The sequence below is a fragment of the Erpetoichthys calabaricus genome, chromosome 18, assembly GCF_900747795.2.
Source record: "Erpetoichthys calabaricus chromosome 18, fErpCal1.3, whole genome shotgun sequence".
In the NCBI taxonomy this organism is placed as follows: Eukaryota; Metazoa; Chordata; class Cladistia; order Polypteriformes; family Polypteridae; genus Erpetoichthys; species Erpetoichthys calabaricus.
Window position 1 is genome coordinate 18,415,826 of NC_041411.2, and position 17,056 is coordinate 18,432,881.

General features: G+C 40.0%; 1 protein-coding gene across 2 annotated transcripts in view; it reads right to left on the bottom strand.

The window, feature by feature from the left end:
• Positions 1 to 77: 77 nt before the first annotated feature.
• Positions 78 to 17,056, bottom strand: part of gcn1 (GCN1 activator of EIF2AK4) — a 47,358-nt gene continuing 30,379 nt past the window's right edge. The window contains exons 42-58 of one of the 2 annotated variants that reach the window (XM_051920973.1): positions 13,899 to 14,041; positions 13,632 to 13,749; positions 12,931 to 13,146; positions 12,476 to 12,640; positions 11,432 to 11,593; positions 11,183 to 11,275; positions 10,882 to 11,025; positions 10,200 to 10,469; positions 9,383 to 9,496; positions 8,738 to 8,968; positions 3,700 to 3,893; positions 3,479 to 3,593; positions 1,995 to 2,091; positions 1,656 to 1,801; positions 1,454 to 1,561; positions 996 to 1,214; positions 78 to 911 (exon numbers count right to left, since the gene is read on the bottom strand). In XM_051920973.1, coding sequence (XP_051776933.1) covers positions 786 to 911; positions 996 to 1,214; positions 1,454 to 1,561; positions 1,656 to 1,801; positions 1,995 to 2,091; positions 3,479 to 3,593; positions 3,700 to 3,893; positions 8,738 to 8,968; positions 9,383 to 9,496; positions 10,200 to 10,469; positions 10,882 to 11,025; positions 11,183 to 11,275; positions 11,432 to 11,593; positions 12,476 to 12,640; positions 12,931 to 13,146; positions 13,632 to 13,749; positions 13,899 to 14,041 — 2,661 coding nt within the window. In that variant the 3' untranslated portion in view covers positions 78 to 785. Of the gene's footprint in view, positions 912 to 995; positions 1,215 to 1,453; positions 1,562 to 1,655; positions 1,805 to 1,994; positions 2,092 to 3,478; positions 3,594 to 3,699; positions 3,894 to 8,737; positions 8,969 to 9,382; positions 9,497 to 10,199; positions 10,470 to 10,881; positions 11,026 to 11,182; positions 11,276 to 11,431; positions 11,594 to 12,475; positions 12,641 to 12,930; positions 13,147 to 13,631; positions 13,750 to 13,898; positions 14,042 to 17,056 lie in introns of both variants that reach the window. The other variant, XM_028824968.2, reaches the window with a different exon arrangement.

Here is a 17,056-nt window from a genome sequence, read left to right on the forward strand (position 1 = left end):
AGTATATCCTGAAATAGAAAGCACAAAAGCTTTACACATATCAAATGCTGGACAGAACACCAATAACAATTAGGCTCGATGGATACTACATTAGCATTTATTAAATCAGTCCTTTTGTTTTCCTTCTTAACAATTCTGGCCCAGTGTTATGTTATCTTCAGGTTGATTCCTTTTCCAATCTGTGCTGCATGCAGACTTTTTATCACTTAGACTTTCTTCCTCCCTTTTTAAATTTAAAGGAGTTTATGATCAGTGTCAGTAAGGTGCAAAATTTCAGAATTCAACTGGCAGCCTACTAATTTTGTGTCTCCAATCTCGACAAGCCAAAATACCAAGAATTAGGCCTGCAAAATCAGCTTTGGCTTCTGAAAGCCAGAGGTCAAAGAGTAAAACCTAATACTGTTGTGATTTTGGAGGAGCATGGAAACTAGCCAATCAGTTTTTGATCTGTTACAAGGACACACGATTATAATACAGTATGTGACCAAGACTTAAAACACAAAGCCAACTGTACACTGCCCTGCTAAGCAAATGCATAGTGGAAAGGGGATATGGGGGGTGGTGGGGCTTCAAGACAGCCACACATTGCATTTAAATTCAATTTCACAACCTGCATGTTTTATTAGCATAATTTAGCCCAAAATGTTTAAAACCATTGGCCAAGACTGGAGTTATCTGTTTACTTGCAGGACCTTTTCTGCTACTCCTTTTCAGGTTGCCTGTTTTTATTTGTTTTTTATTTTTTTAATTGATTTGTATTAAGGAAAGGACTGCTGTTAGATGGATCACGTTAGGATGGTGTCATCAATCTGTTCACTGGAGTCAGGCTGACTAGCCAATTTTCTTAAAGATCGGCGGCATGCCTCATTCAGTAGCTCATTGCTAGCGATGTCCAGAATGCTGGTTATGCTCTAGAAAAGTTAGATAAAAGAATAATTAGAAATGTTGTCTTGGATTTGGTCATTTACCCTGCTGCACAGTCTGCTTGCACCTACCTGAAAGACAGCATCACCATCTCGCATCTTGAGCAGGTTGACAATGGCCTGGTCACTGTAGGCTCTCACGCTGGTATTTTTGTCTTTCGTGTTGTCCAGCAGCGCCTTCACAATTGGTTTAATGACTTGAAGCTCCATTGCAGGGGTGGGTTCTTTATTAATCCACCATATCATCTTTTCTGCCACCAGCTTAATGTCACTGGACGAGTTCTGCAAACACTGTGAATATGCAAAGCAGAGGGAGCATCGATGTTGTCAAAAATGCAAGTGGGAATAAAAGTCAACTAAGACATCTTACTATGTGAAAATAACAGCCTGAAGCAGAATTGGGCAGCTCTCAAGAGACATCAAGGTCAAGTGGTCAGATACACAAAAGAATCTTGGCTTCTCACATTTTAGAGGTGTTTTAAGTGAACGTGTACTACATTCAATTCCTCATTTGCTAATTTCATCTTTACCTTTACAAAATGAGTCACAATCTTTGCAGGCAAGCTTCCTCCTTCACTCATGATGCAGTGCTTCAGTAGGAATCCCATTGCCCGAATCCCACTTGTGGCTATGGGAATCTGTGTGGAATTAACGGTGAATCAGGATGAAGGACTCGCTCATTCACTCAGTTACAGCAACACAAACACTTTAAATGTCAAAATATCCACTTACCCTGTCTGCCGATGCACTTGACAAAATGATATCTAGGACCAACGTGTTATACTCTGAGCTGCAAAGCTGACTTGGAGCTGCCTTAATGGCAATAGAGAGTGCGACACTACGGCCATGTCTCACCATCCAATCAATACCAGAGGCGTCTGCTATGGAGATAAAAGCACAATGGAAGTGATTAACATCAGGATTATTATTAGCTCACAGATCATCCACAAAAAATCACCATCTCTATAACAATTCTGAGCAGCACATCTAATGGCTGCACCGATAGAAGCCCAACCAGCCATGTCAAATATCAAATCTCCCCTTTAATGTATCCAAGGTGAGTGTACTTACCTAGCAAGTGTTGCAGAAGGACAATTCTGAGCTCATCATCTGGCAGGAAGGCACACAGCTCCCCGAGGCACCCTGCAGATGCCATTCGAGTTGCATCCTGGGTAAAGACATGAGGTGAATGGCATTTTTAATTTTAAAAACTAAACCATACATCACTTTTGCTGTATATCTCCTTTCCATTAACAGTTCCCACCCACTCTTTTAACATTTCTAAACTGTCTACCCTAAATTAGGTAATAGATAAACTGATAAGCTTTCGCTCCCCTAAGTAGTTAGCTATTTTGAAACATCTCTGCAAACATCATTCCACCAATGACAGCATGCCAGTTTCATTTTAGAAGCCTGTCTTAAGAATTCTCAGTGAACATTGAGCCACACAGTGCTGATCAGTTATGACCCGCTGGCTCAACCTTTATGAACAGATTATGTGTTATTTGTTTTATTTTTTTCCTTTTCTACTCTTTTCATCTCTGTCTACCACTGCAACAGTGCACTAAGCCCACATCCTGTGCAGCTTCTCATACTGAAGTACTTTCTTTTACTCACAGATGGGAGTATTTTGACTTCCTACAGAGGTTTTTTTAAATGCACAACCCGCCTCCGTCAAGATGTCAGTGTCACATGGGCCTCTTCAAGTGTGAAAAGTGAGGGGGCTTTTAGAAATGGAAACAAACCTCTAAAAGAATAAGAATGAATAATCTGGCAGCACAGTGGGCAGAGGGTAATCATCAAGTGCAATTGGCAATCTGACTGCAGGTAGCAAGGAGAAATAGTACATTTGACCATGCCAACGGAAACCAAACAGCAGGGGAGAGAAATGTCACTTATCAGATGACGAGAGTGGAGCTACTAAATAGATCTAAGTGGTCACCTCAGCGGCTAGATGTTGGTGGTTTCTTTTATGCATCTAAAGCAGTTCAGACTACTCAGAAGTCTTATAGTAGGTGGCTGTGAACAGCATGATATCCTCCCACTACTGCTGTATCAGCTGCTGCCACTGCTACTGCTCCCATCACCTGTGTGACATGCTCATATAAGAAAATATCTATATTTGTATATGTATAAAAGCGAAAGAGACAATTCAAACACTTGACTTGGCACCTGAACATGAAACAAACAGTGATAATAATCTTCTGTGCTGGAGGTGCATGTAAGAAATGTCTAAGAACACAAGGCTTCTCAAAGCATCATCATAGTTCAATGCCTGACTTCATAAGAACCTCAGGTGAATTCCCAAGTCAGTTCGTGCTTATTGACATTTCAAAAATCCCAGTAATGATTCTTGGGGAAAGTTTTTGGATTCCTTTTTGCATGAAGTTCACCCAACAGGAGACAAGAGTACATCAAGTACAGGCTCTTGTATCACTTTGCCCTTGATGACTTTGTGAAATATGGAGGAATTCTTGATCAAGTATATAAAGATACAAGACTGAGAACTGGGAAGCTATTTCATTATCCGTGACATTATAAAACATCTTGCTTACCTCATCATGACCCAACATGCTCAACAGAGTTGTTGTCATGCTCTTTCTGATAGCAGCATCAACTTTCCCACCAGCTCCCTGGATAACAAACCTGAGGGCCTGTAGCATTGTCTCCCTACAAGTTAATTATAAAGAACAGGCAAGAGGAAATTTTACAAGTACCCGTGCAAGTGGTCCTTATGATAGGTAGCCATGTGCTACTCGTGATGAGCATCAAATACCTGACTCCTGAATCCTCAGCAGAGCGGATTCCATTCAGCTGCTCGGTAAACAGGGGGTCCACCTTGGAGTGAATACTAATGAGTTTTCCAAGGGCCTCTGCAGCACGGAGACGAACACATCGGTTGGAGTCCTGCAGTGCTTTCAGGAATGTGGTCTGCAGCTGGGGCAGGAATGGCTTCAAGGCAATGCCCACCTGCATAAGAGGATATTAAAGGAAAGAAAAGAGGCAAGGGTAATGTGGCCAATGAAACTGCAAGTCTGTCTGAACAATACTGTGGCCTTAAGAGATTCACAAAAAAGTCCCCACTGTATAAGGTGGCCCATATTTGGCAAAAGCTTAATACAAGTCCAAACCTGGCAGATATACAGCAGCTCACTGTCCTTGTGCAACAATGTCATAGATATGGTCCATCTACAATATACAGTGTTTCAGTCACCTACTCCAGGGGAAAAGGACAAAATGCACCTTTAGCCAAAAGCTACAGTATGTGGGCTGAAACCATTGCTCTATAAGTTTACCATGATCTGATGACAAAAACTGGGCAGCAATTACAATATGCTAAAACAAGAAATACTAACCACATTAGAAGTTAAACCTGCCATTAAGGGCTGTCACTTCAATATCCAGATATGAATCATCTATCTGAAGTATGGCCCCTCACCACTAAACACATGGAAGCACAGCAATGATACCATTTGCATGGTGACTGACTGACTATTCCAGTGACTCTCAAGCTTCTCTTCACAGGATGGTAACAGACATGCAGATGCCCCTTCTCCAATCCCATGAAAAAGAAATATATGGATGCAAGACTAATGGAGCAGGACTAAAGTTGAGTCATGCTAGAGCCACACAGGAAATCCTTATCGTGTGAAGGAGCTGCCCAATGCTACCGATAGGACACCAGGCCAGGGTCACTTACTGCTGACAGAATGACAAGACGAGGGACTGACCCAGGCAAATCCATTTACTCTCACAAGTGTTTCCATTTTATTGAAAGTCTCTGCACAAATATTTTAAATAATCAAGCCATAAAAACCTTATATGGAAAGATTGCCATCTGACTGCTGTGCCTGCAGCAAAGTGACAAAAAGTACAAAAATTCCAGATATCCAGAGTACACTAAAACATAATACAGTAATCCTTCGCTATATCGCGCTTCCCCTTTCGCGGCTTCACTCCATCGCGGATTTTATATGTAAGCATATTTAAATATATATCGCGGATTTTTCGCTGCTTCGCGGGTTTCTGTGGACAATGGGTCTTTTAATTTCTGGTACATGCTTCCTCAGTTGGTTTGCCCAGTTGATTTCATACAAGGGACGCTATTGGCAGATGGCTGAGAAGCTACCCAGCTTACTTTTCTCTGTCTCTCTTGCACTGACTTTCTCTGATCCTGACGTAGGGGGTGTGAGCAGGGGGCTGTTCGCACACCTAGACGATACGGACGCTCGTCTAAAAATGCTGAAAGATTATCTTTACGTTGCTATCTTTTGTGCAGCTGCTTCCTGAAACGACATGCTGCCCGGTGCTTCGCATACTTAAAAGCTCGAAGGGCACGTATTGATTTTTGATTGAAAAACAAACTCTGTCTGTCTCTCTCTCTCTTTGTCTGCTCCTGACGAGGGGGTGTGAGCTGCCGCCTTCAACAGCTTTGTGCCGCGGTGCTTCGCATACTTAAAAGCAGCCCTATTGATTTGTTGCTTTTCTCTATCTCTGTGACAGCCTGTGCTCCTGACACGCACTCCTTTGAAGAGGAAGATATGTTTGCATTCTTTTAATTGTGAGACGGAACTGTCATCTCTGTCTTGTCATGGAGCACAGTTTAAACTTTTGAAAAAGAGACAAATGTTTGTTTGCAGTGTTTGAATAACATTCTTGTCTCTCTACAACCTCCTGTGTTTCTGCGCAAATCTGTGACCCAAGCATGACAATATAAAAATAACTATATAAACATATGGTTTCTACTTAACGGATTTTCTTATTTCGCGGGTGGCTCTGGAACGCAACCCCCGCGATGAAGGAGGGATTACTGTATACAACACGGCATACCAAAAAAACACATTTACTTATACAGCACTCCAAATGCTTTACAAAAAGTGAAAGAAAAATGCTAAAAATCAATAAAACGTAGAAATGGAGAATGTGTTACAGCATTTTGAAAGATGACGAAATACAGAAATAAAGAAGCCATGGAACCATTTGGATCAGAAAAAAGTTAACAAAACTGTAATTTTGTGAAATGGCCGAGGAGATATTTCCAGATTTAAGGGAGTGCTTAGGAAAAGGCAGGAATAAATATAAATTTAGAAAAAAAACAAATACACACAAGCATACTATAAGGCAACATTACCACACATCAACTGTCCAATGACCCTCTAATAATTGTACATGCTCAATAACAATCTATAAATAAAATTTTAAAATACTTTTTTTCTAATGTGTAAATATCGAGCAACTTTTTTTTTTAATTTTTTTTAGGTATTTTACAATGATGTATACAAGTGCTCATCTCATACTTAATTTTGGCTAAGCTGAAAAGTGTCAAAACCCATTAACAGATCTCATGTGATTGAAGGAATCACCTGCATTTAGTGACAGAGTAACACTCTTATGCAGTGCTAAGAAAGAACAAAACATGCAGTCTGGAAGACACAGACAGACAGGCAGAGACACACACACAAATTAATGAATGTTAATAACACAAACATTGCACACATCTTTATATGATAAGAGTAGATACCGGTCTGGTACATTAGCCTTATAGGAAGCCTAGGTATTAACCTTTCCACACCTGTACAAAACCTATGAAGAGGTTGGTAGCTCCACATAAGGAGTTAAGAATATTTCCTTAGCATCTTCAAAAAGAACACTACATTCTGGCAACTGTAGCAAATGCTGTCATTTTACATAAGAGCAGTGATTAAGCTGAGCCTGGCAAATGCATCTAGCAAAATAAATCAAAGGCAAACAAGGTGTTGATGAGTAAGACACAAGAAAAAGGGCAGCACCCAAAGAGGGGTGTTAAATAAATTAACTAGAAGTCTGAATTGGCATCTTGAGTGGGCATGAGGTTCAAAAAAGAATGCAACAATGAAGATAAACAGCCTCTCAGAAGTGGTATGTCAAACCATCAATGGTCAAGATGGTGTTTCACTAATATGGTAAATGAGCTCTACAATGTGGTGTGCAGATGAGCACAAACTCACCTTAAGGACAATAATCCATCCATTAGGACACACAGAACATTTTTAGAAATAGATAGTGCAGGGGTCAGTGAGGGTGTTGCTTGTCATTTTACAACTGATATAAGGTATAGATAAATTGGTTCAATTTGAAGATGACACTAAGCAATGCAGATAATCACAATCCTAACAGGGGAAACAATCCTTATCATGGACTAGAAAATTTCACCTTCTAAAAGTACTCAATACAATTATATAATGGATGGTTTGGAGCTAGAAAATGTGCTTCACGATTTCAGAGTCTGAAAGGACTCATAGTACCCACAAGCAGAAAAGGCACAAAAGTGTTTAAGATGACCAGTAAGATGCTGGGGTTATATGGTTCCTATACTATTTGGAGCACAACTCAGTACTGGTTCTACTTAAGCTGTACACAAACACACAAGGCCATAAGACGAGTGGGATATGTGCCATGTCAGTATTAAAAGTTGCCCACGACAGTGCAAAGAACTTCTACAAAGACTGTACACCTTGAGCCATTACTTTAATTTTTCATCATACACAAATGACGACCCAATATAACAGAAGTTTAAAATTAAAAAGGAAGTAAACAAGGTTTAATTTTAAAAATGGGTTCTTCGGCAAGAAAGACAAAAAAGCACAGTTAGAAGGAGAACAACAGTAATTAACAGAAAGCATTTCTTTTTAAAGAACACCTTCAAATCTGCTCAACAGTTTGGAAGCATCAGGTGAACAGCTAACGACAGACTGAATGGACTCATTCATATTTGCTCAAGTGTCAGTCATTTCTTCATCTCGATGCTCAGTACCCTTCACATACACCAGACAGAAAGTAATGCTCAAGCTGCCATTTCACACTGAGCTCTTAAGCCTTCTTTTAGCTTTTCTGTTGCGAACAGTGAGAATGTTCGAGGCGATGAAGAGTACAGCCTGGTGTAGGGGAAACAGACATCAAAAGATGTGCCTGTAGGTCTGCGGTGTGACCTGACATCACAGGTCATGACCATGCAGATTTATGCTGTCCAAAATGTTGTAGTTTAAGTTACTGGTGAATGACTACTATTATTTAAAATAAAACATTAAAATGAGGAAATCCTAGTGTTTACTCATGAATCAGGTGTTGATATTAGTGACAACACTGTATCTGGCAGCAGAAACGTCAGGGAGTACAAAGGAGATCAATACATCTTAAGTAATCAATCTGCTACGCTATCCACAAGCAGGACATTTTAATTCTTCACATATACGTTATACAGATATATACCCTTTGCTATTTTGTAGCAGAGATGGGCAAGGAGAGTAGATAATGGTAGCCTTCAAAACACAGTAACCGTGAGCAGCAAGGAGGAATATGTTTACAAGGAGGCAACTGATAGTTAACGTTGGATCAGACAACACAAGTAAATATTTTGGTGTGAAAAGGGACAAATGGACTTAAACAGTCTTTTAAAAGCACTCCTGCTTGATGATAAGCAGAAAAGCAACCCATCTGCCTTTTGATCATCAATGTATTTAAAATTTGAACCCAGCCAAAATAAGGAGTAGAAGCAGCAAGCTGTGCCATATTCATACAGTAATGAGTTTCTACAATTATGGACGGACACAATAGAAAGAAAAAATGAATGTTTATGTCCACTAAAACAAACAAAAACCTTAAAAGAGCTCATAGTGGCCTAACTAGTAGCTGATATTTCATTAAAACAAATAACGGACAATAAAGAGCCCCTTTAGGAGACGCTGGAGGTTTGGAAGACTGTGCATTTGTATCCCAACAGGAAGCAGCACAGCAGATGTAAGAATTGCTTTTGAAAATATTGTATCCAGCCTTACCTTGCCCAAAAGCAGGGTAAGTGTTTCCAACAGGGCCACTTTGACATTCCAGCTGAAGCGGTCTCCAAGGATACGAATCAGGGGTCCAGTTATGTTAATTACAGATGGCCGGAGGGCTTCAGCAGACGTTAGCTTGATGACAAGTCCTAAAGCCTTGGCAGCTTCTTCTTTCTGCTCTGGGTTTCCAGTCAGGACACCTTCACGCAAAACTGGAAGGATTGAGATGACACCCTGGCAAAACAGCAATATTCATGCCTTTAAGATGACGTAATTTGGGAAGTACACGTCAATAACCAACATTACAGCAGGAGTTAAAAATAAAAAGCACCACCAAAAATACCCATGCATCACATTTAAAGAGCAAATCCTGGGTTATAGTCTCAACCCTGGTACATAATACTAAATACCTTCTACTCAAAATTGCTTAAGATGACGATGCTGTTTCCATTTAAAACAGACAGAGCAAAATGTAAGAGTAGAAAGTAGAGCCACTTATATAAGGGGGAAGAGCTGAGGTGTATGGGTCATTCACTAGCTAGTCAAACAAGAGATGAGGTCTTATTGACTTAAAAAAGTGCCCCAATAGCGTACATTTTTTTTTTTTTTTTTTTTTTAAACTTGTAGTCCAAAACAGTGGGGGCTTACCTTTTTAGGTAGGCAGAATCCAGGCAAGTGCTCGCCTTTGGCCTCATTCCCAGCAATTCGAATGTCTCGATGTAAGTCATCAATGAGTGCCAGCTGGCTCGAAGCATCTAATTTCTAGAGGAAACAAGTGGGTGAGATCTGTAACTGCCAATTAACGACTACAAATTTCTCTAAAACAAAACCTCAAGTGTAAGTACAAGGTCCAGAGGCTGGGAAATCACATTCTTGCTTAATAAGGTGAGAATCAAGCAAGACAACAAATGGCTTTAGGGTTCACTGCTCAGAATCGTTGTGTAGCAGCCACATTGTTTTTGAAGAGAGAGAGAGGTTAGGTGCATGCACTGTGACTGCAATTGCATAGAATTTCTGGTTATTACCAAACCTTGCACCAGTGTTATTTGTCCATCTTCTTCTACACATCTATTTTTTTTCTCCTCTCCATAATACAAAATGTGGGGGGACTGAACTTAAATTAAACCATCAACAAACTGACAACCATTTAAAGAGTGTTAAGTAAAATATAAAGTTACTTGTGCTTCACCTGTCACACCTTTTAACACAAGAGATAAACAAAATATATAAACTAAAATGCACTTGACATGATGGTTAGAACACACACTGTTCAAGAGGTATCGACACAAAAGCACATTCCAGCTATACCTCAAGCTACACTGTCCACAGTAATGATCTAAAGCAACACTACATGTGGATTCAACTAGGGGGAGACCACTTCAACAGTGCCAAGTTCCGTAACAAAGTTCTCTGCACTACAAATGTGACAGAAAATGAAACCCACACAAGAGACCATTTGGCATACCTTTGTGACAGCATTCAAGGCATCCCAGCTCTCATTTAGGACCATTTCATCAGTGTCATTGAAGAGGTGTATGAAACCTGAAACCAGGCTCTTGATGTGCATACTGTAGTCAGCCTTGGTTCTGCTGAAGTAGCCATTGAGTATGGTAATGGCTGCCTTTCTCATACCCAAGTCGGAACTACGGCTGGCTTCCAGGAGATCGTCAATAATAATCCTCTGCCCCACTTCATCCTCCACTGAAAGGATCACCGCCTGGCAGCTTGCCAACTCCTTGTTTGAGGAAAAAAAAAAAAAAGATCAGGTTACATTTAATGCTGCCTTGAAATTTCTGTGTGAAAAGTAGCAAGCAGGCCAAAATATGGCTGACTATTAAGATATTTAACCCACCCAATTCAAAAGAAAATCTAATAAATATGCATTTTAAAAAATGGGCTGAATACTGGAGAACGCCGAGATGAAACACCAGAATCCCTAGAAAACTGTCCTTTTAAAATACAGTTTAGCAAGCCTAAATATTTCAGAAACCCAGTAATATCAGACTTAATTGTGCTCCAGAGTGCTTTCACTTAGTATGTTATTTCTAGTAAACTTTTTACTCCATCCAACCTGCAGCATCAGACGCAATACAGAGCAAACCCTGACCACATGATCAAAATCATGCCCTGCCTATTTAACTTTTTACCTGTGCCCCTTCCTCTGTATTCAGTTTCTCTTTCAGCGCAGACATTAGAGCAGGAAGGATGACACTGAGATGGCGTGTAAGGGCTTCCCCTGCCACAGCAGACAAGAACGCAAGAACACGGGTATTTACAGGAGGGGCTGTGAGCTGTGGGATTAAAAAAAAAAAAAAAAAAAAAAATCAAACATGACAAAGCACCTACTTGACCAGCATGTTCAGGGCCAATGTGGGTGTATGAAAATACTGACTACTTGGAGTTACGATAGAAACACTGGCAGAGTACTTCAGCTGCTTTCTTACTCACCTTTGGAACAAGATATGGGAGAACAGATCTGCTCTTTACCGCCATCACTTGCTTAAGACCGTCCAGAGCAAACTCAGCGGTTTCCTCATCGTCCTATTTAAAAAAAAAAAAAAAAAAAAAAAAAAAAAATTAGCAAATGGATATGCAGCAGTTAATGTCAAAGGCATGATTTCCCTAACTTTCTCAAAATTGAAGGGTTCAACACAATGTCACAATTTCATGAACAGCCCAGTGTTGAATTTTTCTCACCAACTGCTGCAGAAGAGTAGGTAGGATGTCATCTAAAGCCTGGTGACCAATTGTGGAATGCAGCTGTTCAAAGGTCTTGGCGGCAGCCTCTCGAACTTCTTCAAGTGGATCACACAGGGCCTTCCTCACTGTTGGGACCAAAGACTCTGAGAACACAAGCACCTGCAATATAGCAGCAGAGAAAATACAAAAAGTGAGAAGCCAGAGATCTGCAAGCACTTGAATTAACTTATGATATGCAGAGAGGCTTAGTGACACTACAACTTATGTAAAACTCTTCTACCAGCCTACCAATATACGACAGGGGTGACATCAAGAAAAGAACTGTTATATTGTAAAACCTAGAAGAGCAAAAAGTCTCCTGACAACTATAAGATTAAAATCTTAAATCCTTACTGGGCTGAACTGTAGTAGAATAACAGAAACCTGAGGTCACTAAGGTCATGTCATATACTCAAAATGTAGTGCTCCCAGAAAAGACTGCTTTATTTAGAACACTACAGCATCCACCCGAAGAAACATGCCATTTAAACTGTCCATCTGGAGAATGTCTTTTGGGGGTTGGGGTAGGGAACTTTAAAAGCTAACTAAAAAGGAAAAAGATTATATACAGTGCATCTGGAAAGTATTCACAGCGCATCACTTTTTCCACATTTTGTTATGTTACAGCCTTATTCCAAAATGGATTAAATTCATTTTTTTCCTCCGAATTCTACACACAACACCCTATAATGACAAAGTGAAAAAAGTTTACTTGAGATTTTTGCAAATTTATTAAAAATAAAAAAATTGAGAAAGCACATGTGCATAAGTATTCACAGCCTTTGCCATGAAGCTCAAAATTGAGCTCAGGTGCATCCTGTTTCCCCTGATCATCCTTGAGATGTTTCTGCAGCTTAATTGGAACACTTACATGTGCTTTTACCAGAAGAGGCCGTAAAATGTGCCTTGCGTCTCTCCCTGGGCATACAACCCATTAATTAATGGATTAACTGCATTAACAGCCAAGATTTAACAAGACCACATATAGCTCACGCAACGCACCGCATCCTTGCTGGTGGACTTCATGATTTCACTAAGTCCAATACAGACACCTTGCCGCTCGTCGCTTTTGTCAGAGCGAAGACCTTCCTCCAGGATGGGGATGATTTCAGGAAGGATCTTCTCTCCCAGTTTCCTCACCAGATCTCCCAGTGTCCGAGCCGCAATCTAAAAACAGGACAAGATGACATTTTTGAACCAAATTAAAACCTTCAGTTTGAAATCACTAATGAATAAGCATACAACTAAAATATTACATCAACTGATTTACTAGAGAAGAGATGGAACATAACTTGTCTAATAAGAAAAGAGTGGAAGGGAGTATATTTTGCAGATTTCCACAGACTTAAATAGACACATAAACATACAGTTCTCACCTCATCAAGGGTTTAGTTTCATTATACCTACGGGGGTCTTCATTAGACCTCCAAAAGTAAAAGCTAAAAGCTCAAACATACCGTTCTCTTGTCCGCACAGGTGCTGGCAAGGAAGCCTAGCAGCAGGCTGAAGAGGGTAGGGAGAATTTCACGCAGTGTGCGAGGTGTATTTGCCACCACAATTTTCCACACATGTAGGGATGCTTGCCGCACCACAAGCTGGGTGTCTGAGCGTCCCATGTAGAGCCCAGCCAGAACTCTGTTGCGCCTCTCATGGCCCAGGGCATGGATGATTGCCTATAAGTAAAGGAAAATGTAAAAACAGAAACTGGTAAAATGTCCAACAAGTCTTTAAAATGGGTGCTCAAGGTGGAGCATAACAGCTCAAAATTCATCAGCCAATATTATTTTATAAATTTGGCTAGGGACCTGCTTGCAAAGCACTAGTAGAATGTACCAAAAAAAGAAAATGAACAATAACATCCTGCCCCAAGAAAACTCTTCTCCCAAACCAAGGAGGACAGTCAGTTAAATTAGACAAGTTAAAGTTAAGGTTTTGAAGTTACGAATTGTAGCCATTTTTTTTTTTTTTAATATAAACTATTTGGCCATCTTACTTTACATTAATGAAATTCACCAACCATTTTAGTATTTTTATAGCCACACTCTCAGCCAATCCAATAATGATATATTGCTAAATCTGCAATTGAACTCTTGAGAGCTGAAGCAAGGCCAGCTATATTAAGAAAATGCCAGATATCCATCCTATTTCTCTACTTCACCTTGTTAGACTGGGCAGTGCCAAAGTTGTCATCCTCAGATGCCGTTTCAGTTGTCATCTTCCCCGTCACACCTGAAATGTGAAAGAGGAGATCTCCCAGCAGCTGTACAGAGCTGAACCTGTTGTTTTAAAAAAAAAAAAAACAAAAAAAAAAACAAAACCGGGGGGACAAGGTGAAAATGAGAGCAGTACATACCTACCTGCACCTCCATCCCTAGCCAGCTATTTCTAATGCGTGCTTCATTATCCAAGGCACTAAAACCCTTACCTGATCCTCCACATATCATCAAACAGACCCTGCTCCAATTCTGGCAGCAGGAGTGCAATAGCAGTCTCTGCATACATGCTGATGATCCGCTGGCCAGCTCTCAAGGCTGTGTCGCGCACATACTCATTCTCATCAGCCAGTGCCTGTAAAACAACAATCCTGTGTCAACACCAGCAAGAATTGAGAGCAAATAAGCAGGAAACCAAAAATCAAACTGGAAATTAATAGTTTGAAATATTACTAAAGATAATATACATATAGGGTGAACAATATTAGTTGCAGAGGGCTTATATCAGGGGGGACCCAAAAATAACGAGAATTAAAAAAAAAAAAAAATGTATTTCTCACAACACTTCCAAAACGTATTCTCCCTCAAAAAACTCTCCTTGAGACACAACACACTTTTCTCACTGCTTTTTCCATTGTTCAAAACTATTCTGAAACTTGCAAAGTGATACCCTTCAGTGCCTTCATCATTTGCTTCTTGACCTCCTCTTCATCCTGAAAGCACTTTCGTTTAAGAACCCTCTTCAATTTTGGAAATAAGAAAGAAAAAAAAATCGCAGGGTGCAAGGTCTGGGGAGTAGGGGGTGTGGCAAACAGTTGTCATCTCATTTTTTCGGGAGAAACTGCCGCACACTCAATGGTGTATGGGCGGAAGCATTGTCATGATGCAGAAGCTACTTGCCTGATTGCCACAACTTGGGTTGTTTTCTCGGCATTACCATCACGCAATCGCCTGAGGACTTCAAGGATGCCACTAGGCCAAATGATGCAGAGGGCAGTCTAGTACAGACACTAGCAGCAAACATTGGAACTAATGCTCCTCCGGCATCCACAAAAAAATTCTTGTTATTTTTGGGTCACCCCTTGTATATGAGCATTACTAATGAACAATACGTAGCATGTGAACATCAAAAAAAGAGAAAACAAGAAAAAAACAGCAAAACAAGACAAATACAGGTAATAAAAAATGAACAGCGTAAAGTACAACAAAATACAAATTATATAAAAATTTGTCAAAACACACATTGCTTTAAAAAGAAATGCAAACACATCCTCCCAATGTAACACATATGAAAACAGAATTGATCTGGAAAAGCAGCATAAAGACAAAAAACAATCTATCTAGCGATATGACACGCTGTGAAGTAACGGCACTGTATTAGATACAACGCTATTCACTTTATGTCCCATTGCTTTGTCTGTGTGAAGTTTATGGTGGCAAGAGGAAAAGCTTGGACAAACTGGGCCTACAAGGACTTAAAAAGAAAATAAAAAATCCCCAAGGGATCCCAGTCCAGCCGAGTGCACTTTGACTTAAACATGTAGGAACAGCTCTCAATGATAATCAATTAAAAATGAGTACATGGTCACAAGCATATAATGCATGCATAACATGTAGACTGGTTGTTCAATAATGCAAAGTCGTAAAGGAATCAACATTTGTCCATAACAGTGAGTTTGATTATAAGCCAGAATTTCTATTCAAGGAATTTAGCACATAATTTCCAGTGGAATTGGGTTTTGGAGGATTGAAGAGTGCAATAGTAACACACACACACCCGCCCACATACATGGACATTCAGTTGTCCTATGATCCTAACATTCTAAATCCAAGGGACTGTTGTGTAACATTCATTTTAAGTATTGTATGAAAGACAACACACCCTTATGATATCTAGTAAGAGTGGGCAACAGATTGATTAATCCAGGATAGCTAATTAAAATCATCTTGTGGTATGGAATTTGGAAAAAAAAATTCACTGATATACTAAAAATCAATGCAAACACATTTAAACATAAAACTAAAAATCAATGCAAACACATTTAAACATAAAACATGTCCTATGAAAAAACATGCAAATCTGTGCAAAAATTACTTTTGCACCTGTGTATTAGTTCCTTAAATATAATGTAATCTCTCACTACATACAGTTAGGTCCATAAATATTTGGACAGAGACAACTTTTTTCTAATTTTGGTTCTGTACATTACCACAATGAATTTTAAATGAAACAACTCAGATGCAGTTGAAGTGCAGACTTTCAGCTTTAATTCAGTGTTTTTATGCAACAAAACGATTGCATAAAAATGTGAGGCAACTAAAGCATTTTTTTAACACAATCCCTTCATTTCAGGGGCTCAAAAGTAATTGGACAATTGACTCAAAGGCTATTTCATGGGCAGGTGTGGGCAAGTCTGTCGTTATGTCATTATCAATTGAGCAGATAAAAGGCCTGGAGTTGATTTGAGGTGTGGTGCTTGCATGTGGAAGATTTTGCTGTGAACAGACAACATGCGGTCAAAAGAGCTCTCCATGCAGGTGAAAGAAGCCATCCTTAAGCTGCGAAAACAGAAAAAACCCATCCAAGAAATTGCTACAATATTACGAGTGGCAAAATCTACAGTTTGGTACATCCTGAGAAAGAAAGCAAGCACTGGTGAACTCAGCAACGCAAAAAGACCTGGACGTCCACGGAAGACAACAGTGGTGGATGATCATAGAATCATTTCCATGGTGAAGAGAAACCCCTTCACAACAGCCAACCAAGTGAACAACACTCTCCAGGGGGTAGGCGTATCGATATCCAAGTCTACCATAAAGAGAAGACTGCATTAAAGTAAATACAAAGGGTGCACTGCAAGGTGCAAGCCACTCATAAGCCTCAAGAATAGAAAGGCTAGATTGGACTTTGCTAAAGAACATCTAAAAAAGCCAGCACAGTTCTGGAAAAACATTCTTTGGATAGATGAAACCAAGATCAACCTCTACCAGAATGATGGCAAGAAAAAAGTATGGAGAAGGCGTGGAACAACTCATTATCCAAAGCATACCACACCATCTGTAAAACACGGTGGAGGCAGTGTGATGGCTTAGGCGTGCATGGCTACCAGTGGCACTGGGACACTAGTGTTTATTGATGATGTGACACAGGACAGAAGCAGCCGAATGAATTCTGAGGTGTTCAGAGACATACTGTCTGCTCAAATCCAGCTAAATGCAGTCAAAGTGATTGGACGGCGTTTCATGATACAGATGGACAATGACCCAAAACATACAGCCAGAGCAACCCAGGAGTTTATTAAAGCAAAGACTAAACTTAAAGCAAAGACTAAACTTCAGACAGAAAGGCCCACAAACAAACAGCAACTGA